Source organism: Lutjanus erythropterus, chromosome 23 (assembly GCF_056507025.1).
Source record: "Lutjanus erythropterus isolate fLutEry1 chromosome 23, fLutEry1.hap2, whole genome shotgun sequence".
Taxonomy (NCBI): Eukaryota; Metazoa; Chordata; class Actinopteri; order Lutjaniformes; family Lutjanidae; genus Lutjanus; species Lutjanus erythropterus.
In genome coordinates, this window is record NC_139339.1 from 2,221,325 (window position 1) to 2,245,460 (window position 24,136).

Here is a 24,136-nt window from a genome sequence, read left to right on the forward strand (position 1 = left end):
TCATACAAGAATAATAAATAATTGGAGTCAAGGTTTATGGGGACCGTAGACCTGACCTTACACCTACATATGAGGACACTGATGCCTAACAGGGACATCAGGTCATAAAAAACTTATCTATGTACAGAGCAATGACTATATATATGAGTAAATATGAACTTTAGGTATACATTAAGAAAAAAAACATGTTCAGGCCCCTTGTGGGGGTTTTGACCCACAGGTTGGGAACCACTGTTCTACAGTCATGCTAGCTGCTCTGTGAGGCTGTACTTGAGCAAATGCTAATGTCAGCATGCTAACATGCTCATAGTGACAATGCTACAACTGTTATTACTATCAGTGTCAATATAAATTCTTTACACTGTATATACTGTATATAGACATGTACACATTCATATACTGAACATAATCATCCACTCTATGTTCATTATCTATATTCTTTCACTATTTGTGCTGTTTCTGATTTACAAACACTTGACTTGTCTGAGTTTCGATTAACATTGTTGGTTTCTGGTGCTTTTTTTGGTTGTTTTCGACAGAGCCTCCTGAACGCCTCTTCTACATGCATACTTGCACGTTCTCATGTGGTTTGTGTGAGACATGAGGAGCTCAAATTATCATCAGCATCTGTATATTTTGAAATAAAACACAGAACAATGTACAGTATACTGACTGAGAAAACCGACACCTCGCCTTTTAAATATACTTGATGCAACTGTCAGTATCTCTGTGGTTTTTAACATTTTCTGCCTGTGAGAAAGTTTAACAGCCACCATGAGCTTAAAAATGTAATAAAAAGAAGTCTGACAACTTACACCCAACCTGAACAAAGGTAAAAACATGTTGAAATGAAATGTAAAAATCTTGATATTCTTTCAGACTGCAAGAATTTTGTGATGTTCGCTGCTTAATTAACAAACCAAACCAGTTTCACTTGGACTCATGAGAGTTATTTGTGTGTAACTGGTAGTTTCCCACAGTGCAACAGTCCCACCAGCAGCAGCAGCAGAGGCACAAGAACGATGGTGAAAACTGTCCTCAAAAGAAGAACATAAAAGAAGTGATCTGAGCAGGGACAAGTGTCTCTGTGACGAGCTGCAAAGACAAAAGAATATATCAGGTGTAACAGTATGGACATACAGGTCGTCTCTAAAGGCTGCTGTTGCAACACTCTCATATAAATGTATTTGATTAGGTTACATTTTCTGGATTTAAATAAGTGCAAAAGAATAAACTAATTGAAAACTGAATGGCTATTTTAATCTTAAATAGAGCATTGTCTTACCTCTAACAGCCAACCAGCTCTCTGGGGATTCTCGTCCATCAGAGATGAGACACTTGTAGAGTCCTTCATCAAACTTAGAGACACTGTGGATGATCATCTCTCCTGTAGAGCTGCTCCCCATGAGGATGCCATCTTTATAGAAATCAGCTGTGAGGTTGGAGGAAGTCATTTTGTTTCTGCAGTGCAGAGTCACATTGCTGCCCTCCATCACAGGGAGGACAGGACTGTCCAGGATCACAGAACCAACTGAGGAAGAAAGGTTGATCAATCTGATCAAGTTTGATTGGAAAATTTATACCACTTAAATCTCTTGTTTTGGCTGTCTGTTTAGAAGCCCACATCAAAAAATGTTGTGTAGAATACAAATAAAAACAGAATGCAATGATGTGCAACTCTTTTTTTTAACCAGTTTTCAATTTAGTGTTCAAACTGATTAACTTTATTGTTTTTTGTAAATATACACTCATTATTAATTTAATGCCCACAACATGATACAAAAAGATAGAAAGACTGGGAAAGTTGTAGAATGTTCAAACAACACCTGTTGAACATTCTTGGTAAATGGTGATCAGATATTAAAGGGTCGTCCTCAAAAGGCTCAAAAGGATCATCCAGATTGTTACCAGCTTGAATTTCAACAGACAGCAGCTGTGATGGTACGTTGGTGTGTTAGTGCTCATGGCACTGTGTCACATCTGTGAAGGTCACATTGATGCTGAAAGGTAAATACAGGATTTGGAGCAACATTTGTTGCTGTACAGACATCTTTTTCAGAGAGGCAATGCCAACACACACTGTATACATGTTCCAACAGTGTGCTTTAGTATTCAGGTTCTAGACTGACCTGGCTGCAGACCTCCAGACCTGTCTCCCATTGAAAATGTGTGGTCCATCATGAAGCACAAAATACAACAACAGAGATCCCGAACTGTTGAGCAGCTGAAGTCGTATATCAAGAAAAAATGAGAAAGAATTTCACTTTCAAAACTTCAAGAATTAGTGTCTCAGTTAACGAACACTGACTGAGTGTTAAAAGAAAAAATAATGAATCACAGTGGTGAACTTTGGAACATGTTGCAGGCATCAAACTCAAAATGATTGTATATTTACAAAGTGTTAATCAGTTTGTACATTGAATATCTTGTCTTCATACTGAATTCAATTGAACTGACATTGAAAAGTTTTTGCAATTTCAGGAGATAATGTCACTGCTTTCAAGAAACTTTTTTTTAAACTTACCAGTGACAGTGATGTTGACACTGTTGCTTCTCTCGCCTCCTTCAGTCTCACACCAGTATTCTCCACTGTCGGCTGGATAGGCTCTTTGAATGGTGCCAAACATCACTGACGTCCTCTCACCACTTGCTGTAATGAAGTCTCCGGTTCTCCTGATCCCTCTCAGCTGAGTGGAGCCATCAGGACCCTCACACTGAAAAAAGACTGGCTCATATTCAAAGACCTGCAGTCTGTTTGGAACGAGACGCAACGCTGCATCTGAGAAAGAAAGACAGAGAGAAAGAAGAGAAAACTTTATTCTTTATACTTAACTTCTTCTGAATGTGGATATTAAAATGAAACAAGTTAAAATATTTTTTTTTAAAACAAGAACTTCAACAATCACCTAGTTTAGATCACCTGTAATGTAAAAACAGTGTTAACTGCATCAAAGTACGTATGAAGAAGTCTAAATAAGTGCTACGTACCTCTGTTCTCAACATGTGCACTCAGCAGAACAAACACAAGCATCCCTGGAAAGACAAAAGAAAAAAACTGTCAACCACATGGACTCATTTACTGTAAATATACATGAACATATCAAATGTAAAAAAGAAAGAAACATGAGACTCACACAGTCTGAAGCAGAGAGCTGCAGCCTCCATCTTGTCTTCCTGCCGACTGAACATCGGACTGAGAGGCAGCTGAGGTATAACTCAAAACTTCCTCTTCCTGTTCATCTTTCTGATGTTGAGACAAAAGCTGAGGCCAGACTCAACACACAGCAGCATGGTGTAGCCCTGTGGTTTCAGGGTTAAGAAGACCAGCAGCCCTTGACTTAGTGCATCTAGAAATATCATGACCTTCATGACTGAGAGTGAACTTGTTTAAATAAGTTGTGACGTACAGGGTTGTTTGTCTGTATGTGAATTTTTATCTGTGACCCATACATCAGTAGAGAAAGTGTAAGATGTCTCTTTAATTCTGGAGTTTTGGTCCTCTGGTGAATATCTTTAAACCTTCACAGATTATACCATAAATAATCTACGACTAAATGAGGTCAGACCGACACATCTGCTGCATATAGAATCAGTCTATTGGTCTACGAATTCAAACAAGGGAAATATAAATGTATAAGTTCTGAGGCTCAGCTCAGAAGCCTTTCCTCACATTTTTCAGGGTCAGTGATATTCAATCCCTGATTACAGTTACCTCTGCTCCGTTCAGAGACAGAGGCAAACACTTCTCTTACCTTAGCTGCCATAGCGACACTATCAGGGTGCAGGACAACTGCATCTACTGTCTCAAGGACAGACAGTGTCTCTCACTGTAAAGATTTAGTGCAGGCCTGTCAATGACCTCAAAGCCTTACTTTGATCCAGTGTACGCTGATGTATGAGACCTAAGTTTGGAAAAAATTCCCTAACAAGCAGGTTTTACAGTAAGAAATAATTCTTGAGGAGTTTCTGCTTTCAGTGTAAAATCTGAGGTTTACTGTTCAGCTTCAATCAGCAAGAACCTGAAACAGAAGTCCTGTTCTGCCCCCTGCAGTAAGATAACAGATCGAACAATTACCTCAAGACTACTCCCCTTTTCCAAACTTGATAAGACGCCATAAGAGCATGATAATATTTTATACTATTACAAGCAGGATCAAAGTCCAACTGTTCACAAAGCCACAAAGGAGTGAGCGTAGGAAAGCAGATAGATCGTGTTTTACGGATTTATGTTTTTTTTACTTTCTCCAGCTTTAGACTTCGACACAGCCATGGTGCCTATAATATTTTTAATTTACTGGTGATCTGGCTGCCGGTTCAACCCAGATCTGATGGAGAAAAGAACAACTGACAAACCAGAGGAAGTTATGATCAAACCTTTTCTTTGACTTACAGACTTTGACCGAGCGGTCTGATAAACCAACACGTCACACAACAGGTATGTTATTTTATTTTTACCTGTTCTACATGTTTCAACTTCTGTTCTAAATACAATTCAAAAGCTGTATTTGTTTTTCATACACTGTATCACTGGTTTATTTTCAGATCTTTGCAATGTTTCATCATGAAGACAGACTGTCCCCTCAATCTCAGCTCAGGACACTTCGTGTTTTGGTTTTCCATCTTCTACTAACATGCTCTTGTAGAGGTAAATTAATTGCGATCATATTCATCAGCTGAATTGATAACCTTTGACTAACTTTACCCAAATGATTGAAGTTGCTTAAATAGAACCAGAGACTTAAATATAACTGTTGTTTTGTACAAATTAGACTTTTTCTTTTTCTTTACAGGTGAGTTTCAATTAATTGGTCCACCTCAGCCAATAGTGGCAGGAGTTGACGATGACATCATCTTGCCTTGTCACCTGAACCCTGCGATGGATGTTACTAAAGAGACGTTGGAGTGGACGAGATCTAACCTAGACCCGAAATTTGTTTATGTGCACCGTTCTGGTCAGGACCTTGTATATGTAAAGAATCCATCCTACAGAGGAAGAACGTCACTGTTCATCAAAGAACTGAAGCACGGAAACATTTCACTGAAACTCTCCAAAGTACAACTTTCTGATCAGGGAACATATGACTGTGGCATTCCTCTACTGAATAAACTATCATCTGTTGAACTTGTTGTTGGTAAGTATACAGTATGGTGTAGGTAACAGATTTAATAACCTGATTTGATTTTTTAGAAGTTTTAGCTTTTCAACTGCACAAGTCTTAAACCTCTCATATTTTTGATAATTTGGAGATTATTTGTTTAATTATTGTTTAAATTGTTTAATTGTTTAAATTTGTCTCTTTTGTTCAGTATCAGGGACTGCCTCCTCACCTGTCATCAATTTAACAGGGACTGACAGAAACAGAGGAAGTGTAGTTCTACACTGTGAGTCTGAAGGCTGGTATTTAGAGCCTGAGGTGTCGTGGCTGGACGGTGAGGGACACGTCCTCTCTGCTGGACCTACAGAGACAGTCAGAGGTCCTGATTACCTCTATACTGTCAGTAGCAGAGTGACTGTGGAGGAGAGACACAGAAACAACTTCACCTGTAGAGTCCAACAGAAGGACATCAACCAGACCAGAGAGACACAGATCTACATTTCAGGTAAAAATAAAATGTTTCATATTTTATTTGGCGTGATCACTGATTTTGTCTCTAATAGCTGAGATCTAACTTTCTATAAATACCATGTTACTCTGTTTTATCATTTCAGATGATTTCTTTGAGGTCCAGTCCAGTTCTTCTGCTCCCATCATTAATATTTTGGTTGTTCTTTTGACTTTTTGCAGCGTTTTTATTTTTGCAGTTTTCTTTTCTGTGTGTAAATGGAGACAAATAATCAGTAAGTCACAACTTATTTGCAGTGTTTTGTAAATGTCAAGTTATTCTCCCAGTTTTATGGAGGAGTAGTGATATGAATTATGTGAATTTCATTTGATCAGAGTGTCAGATTTTTACCAGTTCTGTGTTGATAAAACACATATTGGGTCATCTAAGTCTTTTATATATTAATTCTGTTTTATACAGAGACCAGGAGAAGCCACAGAGATGAAACTGAAGAAGACAGAGTGACAACGCCACTGACAAGAGATGAAACTGTGGGAGTGAAGGTTGTCAATAAGGTCAAAAAACAAAAGAAGAGCAAACCTGTAAGAAACAAGAAATTGATTTCCTGCATGAAAATAAAAAAAAAAAATCAAAAATAAAATATGGATAAATGCAATGAATGAAGTTGACTGTGTCCATGTTGCTATGGTTACTCATTGGCTGCACATTAAAGGGTGTAGATGATCAGGAACTGATGGACACCCTGCAGCCAATCAGAACTGAGAATTCACCTACATCACAGTAAAAGCTGACAGGACGTCCAAACAGAATATAATGACACTGACCAGGCTGCTGTCTTTAACATGTTAGGAGTGAAAACAGGCTGCAAGTGGAGACAAATAACATGAAGGTTGATCTTCACTCCATAAAACGACTAAAACAGGAGTTTGTTCCAAACCTCCACAGATAATAATGTTTTCACAGCTGATCCAATAACCACAGTTCAAATTAGACTCATTGTTTTAGACCTAATCTCTCTTCTTCTCTGTTTCTTCTCAGCTCTCGTGGAATCCAAACAAGTTGTTCAATGAGGAGCTGCAGAGGAGAGAGGAGGCTGAGAATAAGGTGAAGAAACAGGTTCATCTTTGTGTTTTATATAAGAAAATTCTTTCTAGCTTACTACTCGCTTGTCACTGTTCTGTATCATCTTTAGTTAATTTTCATGTTTTAAGTGGCAATTCTTTCCCAGACTGTTATTAATTTGTGTGTTAGTTTAGCATCTCATCAGTGTCTTGGTTTGGGGGTCAGCAACATGTGGCTCCAGAGCCACATGCAGCTTCTTAGCCCCTCTCCTTCAAGCCCAACTCAAACTTTCAAGTTTTGAAAAAGTTTTACCAACTACCGATCTTTTGTTGAGATAACTGATTTTTTTCTTTACATAACCTAAATTATTTTAGTTTTGAAAACTGAGAAACAGTCTCAGGTTTTGTGTCAGTCTGTCACTGCTGAATCAACATCTGTCTGTCTGTCAGCTCGAGAACACAAATGAAGTAATTAAGAGTCAGCTGAAAAAGACTAATGACGAGCTGGAAGAGACTCGTCTTCAACTGAACAGAAAGAATGAAGAGAACAGCCATCTTAAGACAGAGGTATACACTCACAGAGACACAAACACACAACACACACACACATACATCCACACAATGTGCCACTGTCAGTGCTGTGCTGTTACCACTGGAAAAAAGTGAAGTCTCATTTTTTAAATCTAATTTTTGTGAATTTTCTGGTGAAGCAGGGCCAGATCCATAAATGTGAGTGATAAAGTTATGTCATTGGTTGGTTGTGTTGGAGTTTCAGTATTGTCTGTTACTCAAGATGAATATTTATAATCAGCCCTGAATTATGTCCTCAGGCTTTTAAGCCTTGTTAAGGAGACACTGTAGTTTGTCCGTCCATAGATGGTGTGTGAACATAACATTCTGTCAAAAGGAAGAAGAAGAAGTTACTGAGTGTTTACAGAAGGATGTTTGGTCCAATCCTTATGTTCAGCCTCACACACCCTCATGAGAAAAAATTTCTGATTCTGCAAAGTAGATTCCAACAGTTAATACAAATGTGTATCAGTTCAGTCTGAGCTGTGTTTGTCACATTCTGCTGGTTCTCAGATGTAAACACAGTAATCAACCTGTTTTGAAAATCTACAGTCAAAGCATCACTGACTGAGAACAGATGTAAAATCACATTTCCTCCTGTTGTTCAGATCAAATATAAAATGTCAAATCCAATGTGTCACTGTATCAGTGTCAAATCAGTGTTAAGTAGTGCAGTGAGAAGTTCACAGGTGGTGCAGGAAAGGATATAGTCATATGGGCCTTGACATGATTTCTGCAGCAGCAGGCAGCTGTTATCAGAGAAAAGACTGTAAGGACAGACTGTCCCTGTAAAGAACACTGCTAGTTTTCTTCTATTAGAGTTTCTATTTGAAAGAAAGTAGATTCTCAAGTTCTTACAGTTAATTCTCCTGCAGACAGAAAGTAGTTCCTACAAAGTCTGTGAATACCTTGATCTCCACAGGACTAATATAATTTAGTTTCATTATACTGGAGAGAAGACAGACATGTGTTCAGCTGATATCTCCAAAACTCTGCAGCTCACACCAAAACAGTACAGATGGATAAATATCACTAAAGGCCAGGGTTAAAATATGTAGCTTTGATTTTGGGGTGAACTGTCCCTTTAACATGAAGAGTTCAGCTCTCTCTTATACTTGAATTAAAATGCTGAACAAATCAGACCCTGGAGTTCCTTCCTGTCATGTCTTGTTGTTTGTTCTCACTTTAATAAGAAAAAAGTTCACTGATCTTCTGTCTTTATTTTCTCTTTCATCATGAAGCTCACAGAAAAGAGGAAGAGGAGAGAGAAGGAGCTGCAAACAGAGCTGGACAAAAAGATAAAAGAGGTTCATCTTTTATTCATAATAATTTTTATATCCACCCACCTATTTGATTTTATCTAAAGCTTATTCAAATAGAAAAATTAAACTGAAGTCATTGTTTGTTTGTTTTTTGTTTGTTTTTTTTAATATAAAACAAAAACATGCTCTATATGTAATAATATATAATCCTTTAAATGCCTCAAATTCAGTCACCAATATGAGATCCTGCACAGTGATTTAATCCTGCACACTTGGAAGGGGAGGGTGAAATAAGTGATTTAAGTTTGCTGTAATCTACAAACTTAACACTAGATGACACTAAATCCTTCACACTGGTCCTCTAATAATGTTTTTGTGAGCTGTTAAAGAGTCCAGGGCCTCCAGAACCAACTTCATACAGAACACTGGTGTTAAAGAATCTCACTTTACACAGAAAGTAACACCTGAATGTGTTTTTATTGTGCACCACCTCCCAACTCTTCCAAGTCCCATATATATAAAACTGTGTCCATATTTAAGTCCAAAAGAAAAGACAGACACATCCAGATAAAACTCCTCTCAGGTCTTTAAACTGACAGAGGAGAAGATGAGGAGAGAGAACGAGAAGCAGAAACTGCAAACAGAGCTGGAGATAAAGAACAAAGAGGTTCATCTTTTATATGATATTAATTTTTGTTTTCAACTATTTGTTTTGAGTCTCAAATCTCACAATATTTGTTCTATTTTATTAAAGCATATTAAAATGTATATTTCATCTTCTGTCTTTATTTTCTCTCCCATGATGAAGCTCACAGAGGAGAAGCAGAAGACTCAGCAGCTACAAAAAGAGGTGAAGACCAAGAAAAAGATGTTCATCTTTTATTGATATTTGTTCACACCCACATTGTTTTTAGTTGACTAGGTAAGGTAAAGTGTTTTAAGTAGGATTAAATTGAATCTGTTGGGTTTTGTTGACTTTGGCTTTACTTCTTCTCTTCTGACCTCAAAGCATTAAATGATTCAAGTGGGAACTATTCTGTTTGACGTTAACTTAACATGTGTTGAAAACACATAATTAAGTATGGAGCAGTTTTATAACACTAAGAAATTAAACAAATAAACACACACACACACACACACACACACACACACACACACACTCCTCTTTGACAGTCATCACTTGAAAAACTAAACTAAAACCATTAATCTTCTTCAACAGGACTAGTTCACCTCTTTGTTATACTTCAGTTAAAATGCAGCACAAATCAAAACATGGATCACCTTCCTGTCATGTCTTTTTTTTTATTTTACTCGCATACTTAAGATAATAAGAGAAAAGGTCTCATCTTCTGTCTTTATCTTCTCTTTCATCAGGTTGAGAAGCTCACAGAGGAGAAGAAGAAGAGTTAGGGAGCCCCAGCAGCTACAGACAGAGCTGTGTGGTGTTGTGTGCAGAGTTAGTCTCAAAGAACAAACTTGTGATTATTTTCTTCCTCTGAGCAGGATGCAACCAAAGCTCCTGAATTTGCAGAAGCAGACAGTAACACCAGCTGGGACATTGTTTCATCTTCAACACTGAAATGCAGTGCACATAATGTAGTAATGCAGTAAACATGAAGTCACATCACTTTTCCATCTGGGATCAACAAAATAAGACCATGTTTTGTCTGAAATGTGTTTTTTTTTTATTTGTGAAGCTGCATTTGTTTTATAGCTACTGTACACAATATTATACAGAAAAAAACTCTTCATTATTGCATCAAAACATCATTCTGAAATTTCAAACACTGAACTGTTATAAAGTGTAAAATAAATATAACTTGATATAATGTGAGTTTGTGCAAGTTGACAGCTTGTATTTTGTCACTAAATGATGGACTGAATATTTTACGTTTTTGTCCTTTGAGGTGAAAAATAAATCAACATTTACAGCAGTCATGTCACAGTTTTCTTCTGGACAGAGTTTCTGGCTCAGTGGTTTTGTAAAGGTTGATTTTGTCATAATTAACAGTGTAGATGTATTTTGCTTTTCTGTATTTTGTATTGTCTGTAATTCAATTTATGTTGTCAATTTAAGATTTTTTGCTCCATTTTCTGTAATAAAAACATGAAAAGTCATTGATACATGCTGAAATTCAACCTGAGCCGCTGCTGTAAACCTCAGTTCATGAGGAACAGACTCTACCAGCTGAGCTACACTGTAAAACTAAAAAGTTGAGACAATTCAAACATTCAAGGTAACTAACTGCTATTGATTTTTGAGTTCTGAGCTATAGTCAAAACTCAAGATTTCGTCTTCAAACTTGGTTAAAATATATCTTAGACTCTTGGATGAACTGATAAACTTTTGGTGGTCAAAGGTCAAAGGTCACCTCGCTAATTAAACTTGAGGCTACAGATGTGTTTGTTTCAGTCAGGTAAGCTGTTGACCGTCTTGTGTTGATGGATCTACTGCACCACAGACTTTGCACTTCTACCAGGTTTTAGTTGGTCTAAGGAACAAGTGGTTCAGACTACAACATGCTGTGCACAAAACATCAGGCACAACTGGCCACATTTTTAGACCTCCCACCCACGGCTGCACAGACTTGGTTGCATCTTCATTTGCATGTGACATAAATGACGTCTGCAGCCATGTGAGATATCGAAGCCACCTGCACCACGGACACATCTGCTGTGCACCAGGTGTAAGACAGAGCCCAAAGAGTCAGCAGAGGTTCCCACACTTTCTAACTCTTTACTTGTAGACAGAGACTCTATTTATGTTGTTGGTTGCTGGTGTTTCTGTTGTTGTTTCTACTGAGCCTCCTGAACGCCTCGTCTACACAGATACATACAGTTTCTCGTGTGGTTTGTGTCTGAGAAGCTCAAATTATCACCAGCGTCTGTACAATCTAAAATAAAATGCAGAGCGTCATATCAGCCGACTGAGAAAACTGACGACTGGCTTTTTAAAAATAATTATGCAGCAGGCAGAACCTCTGTGGTTTGTAACATTTTCTCCCTGTGAGAAAGTCTAACAGCTGCTGCAAGCATGAAATACAGAGACGTTTAACACCGAACCTCCAACGTGAATAATTTTAAAAACAATAGTAGATGTAATGTAAAACCAAATCTCAGTGATTGTCTTTTAACTTGTATATTTTTTTATATTTTCCCCAACCAGAAGCCAAGATGACAAACAAAGATGAGATATTATGTTTATGACCAAACTACCTTTGTCGTGAACACATGAGTGTGAGTTATTTGTATGTAACTGTGAGTTTCCCACAGTGCAACAGTCCCACCAGCAGCAGCAGCAGAGGCACCATCAGGATGGTGAAAACTGTCCTCAAGAGGAGGAGAACATAAAAGAAGTGATCTGAGGAGGGACAAGTGTCTCTGTGAGGAGCTGCAAAGACAAGAGAACATATTTGCTGTAACAATATGGACGTACAGGTCGTCTCCAAAGTATTACTCTGACACAGAAAGCTATGTCTTACCTCTGACAGCCAACCAGCTCTCTGGTGATTCTCCTCCATCAGAGATGAGACACTTGTAGAGTCCTTCATCAGACTTAGAGACACTGTGGATGATCATCTCTCCTGTAGAGCTGCTCCCCATGAGGAGGCCATCTTTATAGAAATCAGCTGTGAGGTTGGAGGAAGTCATTTTGTTTCTGCAGAGCAGAGTCACGTTGTTTCCCTCCTTCACAGGGAGGACAGGACTGTCCAGGACCAAGGGACCAGCTGAAAAACAAAGACCTTATAGCTTTATTCTGAAATTTGATAGAATACACTTGTCTGCTCTCTTGGGAATTAGATGGGATGACTGACATTTTTTTTGCTCTCTCTCTCTCCACAACATTTTTTAAAAGATCAGGACACAGTCTCATAGGTTTCAGGCAATTGACCCTTCACTAAGCCCCGCCTCCAAACAGTAACTGTTCAATCATAGATTAGTAACTGTAACCGGTTGCTGCAGGCCTGTCGAGCTGTGCACGTCTCTACACGTTGAAGCGGTGTGCATGAGGCTTTATGAAGAGCAATACTCTGTGTCTCATGAGTTTGGATGTTTGTTTTCTTGTGCTGTAGACTGCTTTTGAATTTGTTATGTTGGGGTTTGAGAAGAAGGATGTGGGCTGGTGAAAAATCAGTGGGTCGACAATGATGCTCCTCTCCCAGGTCCAAGCCAGGACAGCTCTGCTCTCATCCTGACTCTCTTCCTGGAGTGGGGCATTAACACACCAATGACAGATATGTTGTGCTTATCTGTTCTGCTCAATAACGAAGTGGTGAGCAAATCTTGAAGCCTACAAATAATTTTAATTTAATCTTAAGACAGCGCAGAGCTTTACCTCTTACAGCCAACCAGCTCTCTGGTGATTCTCCAACACCAACGATGCTGCACTTGTAGAAACCTTCATCAGACCTGGAAACACTGTGAACAGCCAGCTGTCCTGTGGAACTGGTCCCAATGATGACGCCATCTTTATAGAAATGAGCTGTGAGGTTGGAGGACGTTGCCTTCTGTCTGCAGCACAGAGTCACATCATTGCCCTCCGTCACAGGGAGGACAGGACTGTCCAGAATCACTGAACCATCTGAAAAACAAAGATTTTAATGGTTTAAGGTGATGAAACTAATATTCTAATCTGTGGGAGTTGGATGGGAAGACTGATATCACTTTCATTTGAACTTCTGGCTCTCTATTATCTACATCATTTTATCTCAGTTTCAGAGGATGAGCTCATGAATTTCAAGCAAAAACTTTTATTTAACCAATATCACATGAGAGGGATTACTGGTGTACTCTGTTTGTGGTCTGAAAGCAACTGTACCAACCACAAGATTTTATGATAACAGTTATGTGACGTTAGCATGATTTCAAAAGCTAAATCCATCTGCTGACTGTAAAATCTGTTCAGGAATCGATCAAATAATTAATCTGTATAAGCCATGTATATATTTATGCAAATCATTTCATAACAATGGTAGTAAATATGCATATAAGGGTATTTTCCCTTCTTAACAAAAGCAAATAAACAAAGGCTGCTTGAATTGCTGTGCTGGTATTCTAAAAAGCAGAAATGCAGCATGACTTGTTCCTGAATATCTCTGACAGTTTTACAAATAGTTTTATTCACCGTATGTCAGCTTTGTGACAGTGACCTGGCAATAACCTTTTGTTTCATAGCACTCTGAAGGAAAACTGCGTGAAACTGTGGGGCCGCTGGGGTCTGAACTCAAGCGCTGTGGTTTGCACCTCTGACTGACACTCTGCACATGTGAGGTCATGTGAGGCCAAGAAGCAGAACTGTCAAAACTGTCTTTGTCTGCCAGTGTTAGAGAGAAAAAATGTGTTTTTCCTCAAGATGTTCTGTTTGAAGAGTTCAGATACTTCATTACAACTTTGACACAGATATTCACAAACTAGCCAATAAAAATGTTTTATCATTTGTTTTTCCATATCTGGAAGTCAACATGGGTTGGTTGAAGAAACACTGGGTGGGAGAGTATTAAAAGCCCGAGAGGAGAGGACTCAGGGGGTTTTGGGGGCTTCTTCCTGGGAATCTATGGGCTCTTGGGGCTCTTTAGTGTTTGATTGAGGTTTTGCCTGAAAACCTGGGTTGGCTTTTCTGCGTTTGGATTTGGAAGACCGATTTGAAATCTTGATGAACTGGTGAAGGACAGCCGTCTTGCTGTCCTGCCCGTGGTATTTCCACACTGGCACTCAGTATTTGGTTTTCGACAGTGGAATCGAAACCTTAACAATCCTACTCTCTGTACTTTATCAGATTAAAAACTGTGACAGCGATGCCACAGTAATAATCCCTGAATCATGTACAAGACGCCTTCTGTCTCCTCCTATCTCTACTGTCTCTATCTGTTAGTCATTGTAACATTATTGTAGGCTAATGTTTATAAGAACACTGTAAAGTGGAGTGACACATTAGTTAAAAGTCTCAGTGATGTTGTACTCGATATCAACACTCATGAAATATCTCTCATCCAATCAAATAACTTGGTCAGAACTAACTGTTGAATAATGAATCTTAAACCTACCAGTGATAGTGATGTTGACACTGTTGCTTCTTTGTCCTCCGTCGTTCTCACACCAGTATTCTCCACTGTGTCCTGTATAGGCTCTTTCAATGGTGCACAAAGACCCTGTTGATGTCCTCTTCATAACACATGCTGGATCAGATTCCTGACTATTCTTGATAACTCTCAGTCGAGTTGAGCCATCAAACCCCCCACAGCGAAAAAAAACAGAGGAGTATTGAAAGTGCTGCAGTCTGTTTGGAGTGATGCGAAGAAAATCTGCATCTGAAACCAAAAAAAGAAACGCTGTTGTCCCAAAAGAAACATTCAGAACTGGAATAATGTGTGTGATGATGTCTACAGTAAGATACATTCTGGTATCTGCTAGCAACATCAACATTTAAACTGAACCTTTCACAAACTAAAACATTAAACAAAATTGTAGTAATCTAGATCACATCACTGAGACGAAGATGAATTTAAAAGGTATCTTTAGGATTTGATTTTGTATCTTACCACTTGTCTGAGTGTAACTGTCCTGAACTTGAGCCCCAAGCAGAGTGAATTCAAGCATCACTGGATGAACAAATGAGCAGAGTTGAATATCAGACATACATGGTTTGATTGATTAGAACAAAAGAAGAAAACCTGAGAGTCAGTACTCACACAGTCTGAAGCAGAGAGCTGTGACCTCCATGTTGTCTTGCAGCTGACTGTCTCAGCTTCAGACGGAAATACAACTTAAGTATATGAGTGAGAACTTCCTCTTCCTGTTCAGTTTAGTTCTGAGGTTGATGCTAAATTTGGGCCAGACTCACGGTTGCTTCAACAGTCTGTCAGTTAAAGGCGCTCGCTCAGCTGTCCAAACGTTTTCTATCATGGGACAGAAACTGACACTTAAAGGTGGGCTACAGGCCAAAAGCATCCAAGGTTCAGTATCAGTGCTTTTTTTTTATTTTCACAGCCATGTCCGTGTGCTACTCCACATCCAGGTCAATCCCATCCTTCTGTTGAGGAGCAATTGCATTAGAGTACACAAAGCACATTTTGCATGTTTTTTGAAACACAGTTCACTGTAATAATTAGTTTTTCACCCTTTCAATGTCCTCAGTGTTCATGCTGTTTCTTTTTTTTACCATTTGAACTAAAATTAAATTGCTATAATATTTAAAACCCCAATATGACATTTAACTTGTCCCAGGCAGTTCTTATTGTTTAGCACTGTTTGTAAGATGCGAAATGGTGCTAGGATCTTGGCGATATCTTAATCATATCTTATGTTGGACCAGCTTTAGGCTGTCGACCACTCCTTGGGCATCTCTGCTCAAGAGGATCGACCATCCCTGCCCCTCCAGTGGGCTCAAGTGTCCCTCTGGCTTTCCTTGGGGTGGTTGTGGCTCAGTAAGTAGGTCGACTAATCCTGTCCTGACCACAAGTGTGTTAGATGCATTTTTAACTTTTAACTTGCACTTTTGCTCATCCATACCTACTGTGTGCACACAGACACACACATGCAGTACACTGTAGTGGTTATACATCATGTTGACAGGAAAACAGTTATAAGGAATATTCATACATAAAGAAATAAAACAGGACACCGTACTTAAAGTTTGGGGTCTAATTTGCTGCTGGAGGCCTACATGGGGAGATAATGAAACCAGATGTTTTCTTCATTGCCATGACAACAAGGAAACATCACTATTGCTCTTGATGGTTTAATTGCAGTTGTTATTTTATAACAGTTACCTGATAAAAGGTTTAAAGTTCAGCAAAGACACTCAAAGTGAAGTTCAGCTTCTTTAGGTCGACACAGTCATCATACTGTGTCTTCAGCTTGACTGATATATTCATTTATATAACCAGACTTGGACTTTAATTGGTAGGTGATATGAAACAGTGCAAGGTTTTTGTAATTTTCTTTATATATTCATTATAACTGAATAATATTCTCTATAAATTAATTATTCTGGCAAACAGGAAGTCTTTCAAGTACATGTGTTGTGAATACTTGTAGATGACCTTACTTCCAAACTGAAAAAATACAATGCATGGAGAAACTGACTGGCTGCTTGGTTTGCAAGAAGAAAACTGTAGGCTGCACCTATTAATGATTTACATTTACGGCCTAGACTTTGCAGTCTGTTGAAGTTACTGACATCATGGAACAGGTATGTCTGATTCATTTTCGTCCATTCTACATGCTTTAATTTCATTCTGTGTATTTGAAGATACATTTCAAAGCTTTTGTGTGAAAGGAAAAGTATTCATACAAGGAATTTTAATCTAATCATAACCATAACCTTCCATTTCTTGTTCATTTAACTGGGGATTACCAAGAGTGTTAATCATTTTTTTGACATGTATCATAGAAAGGGTTCTAGTGTAGGTAAGTATTAAATACATTTGGTGGTATTAAAACACTCTGTAATACTCTTGGTTGTTTACAATAAAAATGAAAGTATAACACCATCTTAACTGTACAATATATAATAGATAAGATGACATTTACCTACACGACTCTCTACAGGACCGTTGACAAAAGTGAAAGTAACTTCTTTTCACAGACACGTTGTCCAGACATTCTTACAGATTTAGGCCTTTGTTTGAATTCAAAAAGGGGATGAAAGGGAAGAGTGCCATTTAATACAACCATAACCATACAGTTACCATATATCATTATTATTATTTTTATTCAAGTCTACATCTACAGTTGAAAGATAAAGTGAACAAATAAATGACTATTGGTTTTCAGCTGAAAGTAAACGATTATCTTGAACTGTTATCTTCCTTTAAAACCTACAACTCTGGATGGATGGATGGATGGATGGATGGATGGATGGATGGATGGATGGATGGATAGACAGACCACTTTTTTGTCCTCCTTGGGTGGGCTTCTCTCCCTTGGTTTGGCACTGAGGCTCTGATCCTGATCTGGGAGGACAGGAGTTTGGCATAGCCTCCGGCAATGGTTCACAAACTTTTTCTGGCATACCGCTTGTCTGTCCACCAGTTGTTTTCAACATCTAACTTGTCTATCCACCAGCCCCAAATATTTCTTTTTCAAAACCCTGTATCATCTGCTTCGTTTTCAGAACGTTAAAATGTTTTCTCAGATAGACGGACCATCCCTTCAATCTCCAGTCAGAATCTTCAGTGTTTTGGTTTTCTGTCTTCTCCTAACACACTCTTGTAAAGGTAATTTACACACCAATACAATCTGAAAAGGTCAAAATTAGACTTTAATTGATTAAAAATAATATCAATATATGTGAATAATTAAATGCTGTGGAGATTTGCAGGTTAAGAAGAACTTTGTTTATTCAAGATCAAGAAATGAGATGTTTTTTTGCAAGATGTTTTATGAGCTTTCATTTGTATGTGTCCAAAGTGTCAATATTTCTCCTCCACTGATGTTGCTGTTTTAAACTTTTCCTTTTGCTCAGCATCAGATGCCGTCTTCTCACCTGTTATTCGTTTACTGGGGATTGACAGAACCAGAGGAGGGGTGAAGTTAAACTGTGAGTCTAAAGGCTGGCCCCTAAAGCCTGAGGTATTCTGGCTGGACAGTGAGGGGAAAGTCCTCCCCTCTGGACCCACAGAGACAGTCAAAGGTCCTGATGACCTCTATACTGTCAGCAGCACAGTGACTTCTGAGAAGAGACACATCAACAGTTTCAACTGTAGAGTCCAACACATGGACATCAGCGACACCAGAGAGACACAGATCTATATAGCAGGTTGATTTTTCATTTATATGATGTGTTCATTGATTTAACTTGAAATGTTTGAGATGTAGTTTAATATGTAATTCTGTGTTTTGTGATTTCAGATGATTTCTTTGAGGTCCAGTCCAGGTCTTCTGCTCCCACAGTTGGTTTAGCTGTTTGTTTGGCTGTTTGCATCCTGATTATTCTGTTACTCGTCTTTTTAATCATCAGTAAGTCGCAAATTAATCGCACTGCTGCGTAAATGTCAAGTTATTCTTACAGGTTTTATGGGCAAGAGTGATGTGAAAAAATGATTGTTGAAAGACCTCAACAGTAGAGCTGCAATATTTAATCAAATAATTGATTATTAATCGATTTTTCTCCTCTATGGCTTTGGGTTGTTGGCAAATGAGGATTTTTGAGGGTACTGGGAAACAATGATCAGCACTTTTTCTGACATTTTATAGATCAATAATAATAATAGTTGCAGTCCTACTTAAGATGCTCTGCCCTCCTTTTAAAAAGGTTATTAGATTAGAATCACAGATGCCATCTTTAAAGTTTAACTGATCAAAATGTCATATTTTACAGGTTATATTGCTGATAAAATCTGGTTTGTAGCTGGAAGGTCTCATGCTGTCCTACTTTCTCAAAATGCTAGTAAATGTCTTTTATACTTTAATTTTACTGCCTTTATTTTAACACAGAGACCAAGAAAACCCACAGGGATGAAACTGATAATAACTGCCCCAAAAGCAACAAAACTCAAGATGAGTTTGTCACTGAAGAAGAAAGAGAGAGAGAGCTGCTCAGGACAAACGAAACAGTGGAAATGAAGGTTTTTAACAAGGAAAAAGGGGGAAAGAAGAGCAAACATGTGAGTTAAGGACACTGTTTTGATCTGAGCAATAAGGATAGAAATTGTGTTTCCTAAAGAATTAAGAATAGCAATGACAAAGAGCTAATTTTAATTTATGTTGGGATAATCAGAGGCACACATACGGCAGACAGAGATGAGGATGAAGGCAAATATTAGTGGAGAAAATAACAGAAAAAGATTTGTTAAATATTTCTTTTACATTCGTTGTTGAACATTCTCAATCACATTTAAATCCAAATGCTGCAAAAATCTTGAATTGAGGTAGGCGATATGCTCAATCTTTGTCTTTGAGTGGTATCATCACCAACCTGCTCAAATAAAATCAGATCTCACTCCTTTTCTCTGCTCATCTCTCAGCTGAAGAAGCAGCAGCACCAGGAGGAACAGCTGAGGGAGCAGCAGAGGAGGGAGGAACAGCTGAGGGAGCAGCAGAGGAGGGAGGAAGCTGAGAACAGAGTGGAGACCCTGAAAGACGAGCTGGAGGCCAAGAGGAATGAGGTTCATCTTTACTTATATCATATAAGCTGGACTTTAGACAAAGTCAGACTTAGAGAAGTTTGTCCAGGTGATTTGTAGCATAAAGGCAATCCAAGGACAGCTCCAAATGAGGAGGTCAGTGTCAGGATGCAGACAAGATTTGGAAATAAACATGTTCTGGCAGTGCATTTGGATTTTTTATCTAGTTTTAAGGTACAATTTGTATGTAAAAGTATGGTAAATTAAATTAACTAATTAATGGAATAATAATTGAAAATGGTTTTGTCTCTGTTAACCTCCTCTCTAACCTCCCAGGTTGAAATGAAACAAATTGAGCTGCAGCAGCTCGTTGAAGAGAAACTGAGTAACGAGATGAAGCTGCAGCACCTGAAGGAAGAGCTGCAGAACAAGAACAAAGAGGTTCACGTCTTCAGCTTCATCTCTCTGTTTTATGCTGTGACAACATGTGGCTGGTATTGTTTTCATCTTTTATCTATTTTCATCATCACAGCCTTTGTGAGTGTCATGATGATGACTGTAGCAGGAACGACCACAGAGTTTCGAGTGCTTTCCTAGTTCTGTCTGTCTTTCTGTGGACAGATATTGTCAGTCCATGACTGTGGAAGATGCACTCACAAAATTTTGCAAGTGTTTAGTTGAGATCACAATGAAAGCTGAATTCAAAGATGAGTGTGATCCGACCCACAGTGGCGCCAGAATGAGTTTTGAAGTGAGGGGACAGTCAGTGTTGGATTCTGTAGGTTAATACTCTACTGTATGTTACTAATCAGACTAGAACATAGTAGTAGTATTTATTTATTTATTTTTAGCCTTTTTTTCTGATGCACCCCCTAGTTTAACTGTATCATTGGGTTATATAATAATTCCCATACTTTAATGTGGTACTCATGTGTGTCTTTATTTCTCCTTCACAGATGGAGACGATTGAAGCCACATTAGCCCAGCCGCCCAGGTTGTTTTGGGTGAGTCCTGATGGTATAAATGCAATAATACACTCTGAGCTTCTCTCATATAACAAATAACAAGTAAGTCCATTATTGAAATATGTTTGCATCATGCTTCAGCATCTTTTATCAGAACATTATGAATGACAACTGCAGAGAAGACAGACTGGAGTCTGACATGAGAAGCTTCATTTTTTACCATTGTCATTGTATATCACTGTATGTTCTGTCACATGTCTCTTTATGATTCAGGGTCGCATCAAGGAGGAAGATCAGAAGAAGAAGAGGGAGGCTGAAAAAGAAGTGGAGACACTGAAGAAGAAGCTGGAGACTCAGGAGGAGGAATTACACACCAAAATGAAAGAGGTTTCTATTTTTTAAACTCTTCTTCAAGATATGTGTTTCCAGTCACCCACTTGTTAATTTTTAGTTTAGTTTCTCCATCTGGGTCCAAGTCACCTCCAGAACCAACAGTGGGTCGGTCCATCCAAACGAGGCAACATGAAAAGAGCTGGTGGTGTTTGCCTTCGTGTGTGTTTTACTCACCACACCCACCATGCAGTCCTGCTGCTACCGAAACAGCAGGTCTGTCTTGAAGCCTCTGCACAGTCTGCAGTAACACCTACTGCTTCTCAATCAGTTCCTCCAAACTGACAAAACCTGGTTTAAGGAAACATTGTGGTTTGAGTTACAATGATGACAGTTATGTTGCCAATAAAATGGAAACAAATGAAATGTGTCTCATCTTCTCTTTCCTCCCAGTTAGAAGCCAAACAAGCTGAGATACCACAGCTCCAGGATGAGATTCAGAGCATAGAGGCTGACCTGCAGACCCTGATGGACGAGCTGAAGTCCAACAACATGGAGGTTCATCTCTTACCTTAACATTGTTCTACCCATTGAGATTTAATCAAGTACAAATACAGTGTGATACAGTGTGACGCATTTAGGTCCTAGGTTGACACCCCTTCCTCTTAATATGTCCAATATAGGCTCCCCAAGTTTATCTCTGTAGGGATCTTTTCCATAATGCTGTTAAACCACAATCTGATCATGGGGTCCAGGGTCCACAGTGAATTAAAACAAGAAAGGAAACCATGCTATTTAGCCTTTTGTAAAGGAGGGAGGAGAAACTGATTTCCACATACTTCCCACTTACTTATGAACCTTTTTTTTGCAGTGATCATTCCAAGCTTGTTGTTTTCATGAGGGGCGAGTGAACGAATGAATGGTTAGAACAACCCAGTATCACTGAGAGACTGTCAGGGATCAGCTGTCTGCTGTTTATGTCACTGTGCAAATAAAAAAATGCCACCTGAGAAATTTGAGCTCAGGGCAAGATCAGAAAAGAAGCCTTGGATCCTGTCACCTGAATTACACTTATGAGAGGTAGCAGAGACAGAAGGAAAGATTCTGTTCAGTTTTTAAATCCTGCATTGTTTACCTCCATGTTTACTTTTCTTACTTCCTGTCTTTCTTGGGGCATTGCAGCATGTCTTGGCACCTATAGATCTGTAGACATGTAAGCCAATTGCAAAAGATGCACTGCAAAAGAAATCCAAAGTCTTATGGTGGCGGCTCATTTTGAGGTGGTGACATGCAAAGTCATGTTCCACCGAAAACAGGGAGAATGAGGAGAGAACATTGTATCTGTAAAGGCAAAGGTTTAATAGCTCATAGCTCTACTGCAGGTCTAAAACTTCACAGAGTACATTTAAGATTAAGTCATCTTTTAAACCATTTTATCCCTTTTTTCTTTCTTCCCAGATTGAAAGCGACCAGGCTTCCTCCTCTTCTGTCAGTGGTCATGTACAAGTAAGTAAGAAACACGTCTGTCAGCGTGTTGGACTGTCTGTGAACTTCTGCTTCTTCTCTCAAAAATGTAATTCGATCCCTAAACTCTGTCTCCTCTTTCAGTTTAAGTGGCCGATAATTTCCAGACAGAAGTTCCAGGATGAGCAGCAGAGGAGGGAGGAAGCTGAGAACAAAGTTCAGATCCTGGAGGAGAGACTGCAGACCATGAGCATGAAGGTTTGTTTTAATAATCTTCACAAAGAGTTTTTCTTTCCTGCCACCAACATGCTTCTTTTTAGTTCCCCTTTAATCTATCTCTTCTAAAAGTAGATTATGATCATCACTTTATGATGTAACAATGGTTTTGGTCAGAAAGAAGACAATTAACCTTAGTCTGATTTAATTTTGTTTATCTGCTGAGAATAAGTTGTCCTGCTGTGAGACGACTCAATACAGTGAATTTAGTTGAAAAGCAAAGCCTTTCTGTTGCTGTGTGATGTCAATGTGATGTTTACGTTTACTGACTTCTCTCCTCTCTACCAGTTGGAGAAGCAGCTCTGGGATCAGAAGCAGAGAGAAGAGAGAGCTGAGAAAGAACGAAATCAGGTTCTTTTAACACAAATCAATATTTTCAACGACCCGTGAGAGCAAATCTGAGACATCAAATAACTGAAACTCAGCTCGAACAGTGAATGTGTATATGATAATATGATAAAGATGAGATTTTGTTGATGTACTTCCTCAAGCGTAACATTCTGTGTTTTGCTGAATGGTTCTGAATGTTTACTTTACTTAATGTGCATTCAATAAAATAAAACGTCTGTCGTCTCCGTCCCAGTTGGTGAAGAAGCTCCAGGAGGAGATGATGAAAAGGGAGAAAGCTGAAAAAGAAGTAGAGACCCTGAAGATGAGCTGAAGACTAAGGTTCATTCTTTTTCAACTGTTTTGATCTCATTCTCTTAATCTTCCTCACAAATGAGTGAAATTTATCTCAACTCAAACTATATTAAAGCACTTGAAGTTGCATCTAATTGCTCTCACTCACCTCTTCCCATTGATTTTGCATGCTTTCACATAATCTACCTGGTGTCTGTCTGAGCACACCTCACTTAATATTTCTGAAAAGATTACAAATGACCTTTATCAAAAGAACTGTGCACGCATATCTATTCTTGGATGACTTATCCGTGTGTGTTGTCTCTCTTTCAGCAGGACACAGGATGCACCCGTTTCTATCGTTGCCATGGTGGTTGCTAAGGACGCTGCTGTCACTGAAACCATGCTGCTTGCATGTTGTTTGAATCACTGCATTTGAATTCTGTAGCTGCCAGAGCAGTTATTTCTGTTATTTTATAAAACTGTTTGATGATGTTCTTTTAATAAAAAAGTTAGATGTGAGACTACTGATGACGTATTTCTTCCTCTACAGATTTCCAACAGACTAAGCACACTGCTGTCTCTGTTGCTCATCCACACACACTGCGCGCGCACACACACACACACACACACACACGTGTAGAGAACAGTGCTGATGCATCATGCTGATAGAAAATATTTCAGGAATATCTAAAGATATTGAAGAAAAATTGCAGACTGCACAGAATGTTTGGCTGCTCTTTTGTGTTTGGACACTAATATATACAGGCCTACTGTACGCAGACAGATGCTTCAGTGTGGCGTGAACACACTTTGACACGTGCATGATGGGAATCTCATTAGTTCTGCAGGTTTGGCATTAACCCAAGAAATTACTGACAAAAATAAACTAGATTATGATGCTGGAAGAAAAGTTGAGAATCACTAAATTATACTACATTTTCTTTTTGTTCTGA

The 24,136-nt window shown here is 38.7% G+C and overlaps 4 protein-coding genes across 6 annotated transcripts; 2 read left to right on the top strand and 2 right to left on the bottom strand.

The window, feature by feature from the left end:
* Positions 1-949: 949 nt before the first annotated feature.
* Positions 950-3,189, bottom strand: LOC146305278 (low affinity immunoglobulin gamma Fc region receptor II-like). Its single transcript, XM_084712909.1, has 5 exons — positions 3,135-3,189; positions 2,989-3,033; positions 2,525-2,779; positions 1,286-1,531; positions 950-1,095 (listed from the first exon to the last, which is right to left on the bottom strand). Exons 1-5 carry the CDS (start codon positions 3,187-3,189, stop codon positions 950-952), a joined length of 747 nt encoding a protein of 248 aa, XP_084569035.1.
* Positions 3,190-4,786: 1,597 nt separating this feature from the next.
* LOC146305279 (butyrophilin-like protein 10) lies at positions 4,787-7,363 on the top strand (the record flags this gene model as incomplete). Its single annotated transcript, XM_084713069.1, has 6 exons — positions 4,787-5,132; positions 5,308-5,601; positions 6,025-6,146; positions 6,604-6,681; positions 7,077-7,193; positions 7,337-7,363. Coding segments are annotated over 6 exons (984 nt in total), but the record flags the coding sequence as incomplete, so codon positions are not given.
* A 5,282-nt stretch (positions 7,364-12,645) lies between these two features.
* LOC146305280 (uncharacterized) lies at positions 12,646-15,217 on the bottom strand. The gene is made up of 5 exons (XM_084713070.1): positions 15,148-15,217; positions 14,998-15,057; positions 14,503-14,766; positions 12,795-13,040; positions 12,646-12,662 (listed from the first exon to the last, which is right to left on the bottom strand). The coding sequence occupies exons 1-5, from the start codon at positions 15,176-15,178 to the stop codon at positions 12,646-12,648; spliced, it is 618 nt and encodes a 205-aa protein (XP_084569196.1). The 5' UTR covers positions 15,179-15,217.
* A 1,143-nt stretch (positions 15,218-16,360) lies between these two features.
* LOC146305281 (uncharacterized) lies at positions 16,361-23,721 on the top strand. Of its 3 annotated transcripts, XM_084712779.1 has the most exons (15): positions 16,365-16,649; positions 17,574-17,676; positions 17,925-18,218; positions 18,311-18,418; positions 18,896-19,065; positions 19,426-19,566; positions 19,861-19,965; positions 20,481-20,528; positions 20,763-20,876; positions 21,273-21,377; positions 22,278-22,325; positions 22,428-22,541; positions 22,848-22,910; positions 23,143-23,228; positions 23,514-23,720. In XM_084712779.1, the coding sequence occupies exons 1-14, from the start codon at positions 16,641-16,643 to the stop codon at positions 23,218-23,220; spliced, it is 1,500 nt and encodes a 499-aa protein (XP_084568905.1). In that variant the 5' UTR covers positions 16,365-16,640; the 3' UTR covers positions 23,221-23,228; positions 23,514-23,720. The 3 variants fall into 3 exon arrangements, with proteins under 3 accessions (XP_084568904.1, XP_084568903.1, XP_084568905.1); XM_084712778.1 differs by having other exon boundaries at positions 16,361-16,649; positions 22,278-22,541; positions 23,517-23,721; XM_084712777.1 differs by having other exon boundaries at positions 16,362-16,649; positions 22,278-22,541; positions 23,514-23,721.
* The last annotated feature ends 415 nt before the right edge of the window (positions 23,722-24,136 follow it).

Coding starts and splice junctions, on each gene's coding strand:
- LOC146305281 (XM_084712778.1), top strand. Junction 18,419..18,895: donor ACTCGTCTTTTTAATCATCA/GTAAGTCGCAAA, acceptor ATTTTAACACAG/AGACCAAGAAAACCCACAGG. Junction 20,877..21,272: donor TACACACCAAAATGAAAGAG/GTTTCTATTTTT, acceptor CTTTCCTCCCAG/TTAGAAGCCAAACAAGCTGA.
- LOC146305280 (XM_084713070.1), bottom strand. CDS start 15,178: ATGGAGGTCACAGCTCTCTGCTTCAGACTGT. Junction 15,058..15,147: donor AGCTCTCTGCTTCAGACTGT/GTGAGTACTGAC, acceptor TTGTTCATCCAG/TGATGCTTGAATTCACTCTG. Junction 14,767..14,997: donor CAGTTACACTCAGACAAGTG/GTAAGATACAAA, acceptor TTTTGGTTTCAG/ATGCAGATTTTCTTCGCATC.
- LOC146305278 (XM_084712909.1), bottom strand. CDS start 3,189: ATGTTCAGTCGGCAGGAAGACAAGATGGAGGCTGCAGCTCTCTGCTTC. Junction 2,780..2,988: donor TGCACATGTTGAGAACAGAG/GTACGTAGCACT, acceptor TTTCTTTCTCAG/ATGCAGCGTTGCGTCTCGTT. Junction 1,532..2,524: donor TGTCAACATCACTGTCACTG/GTAAGTTTAAAA, acceptor TTTCTTCCTCAG/TTGGTTCTGTGATCCTGGAC.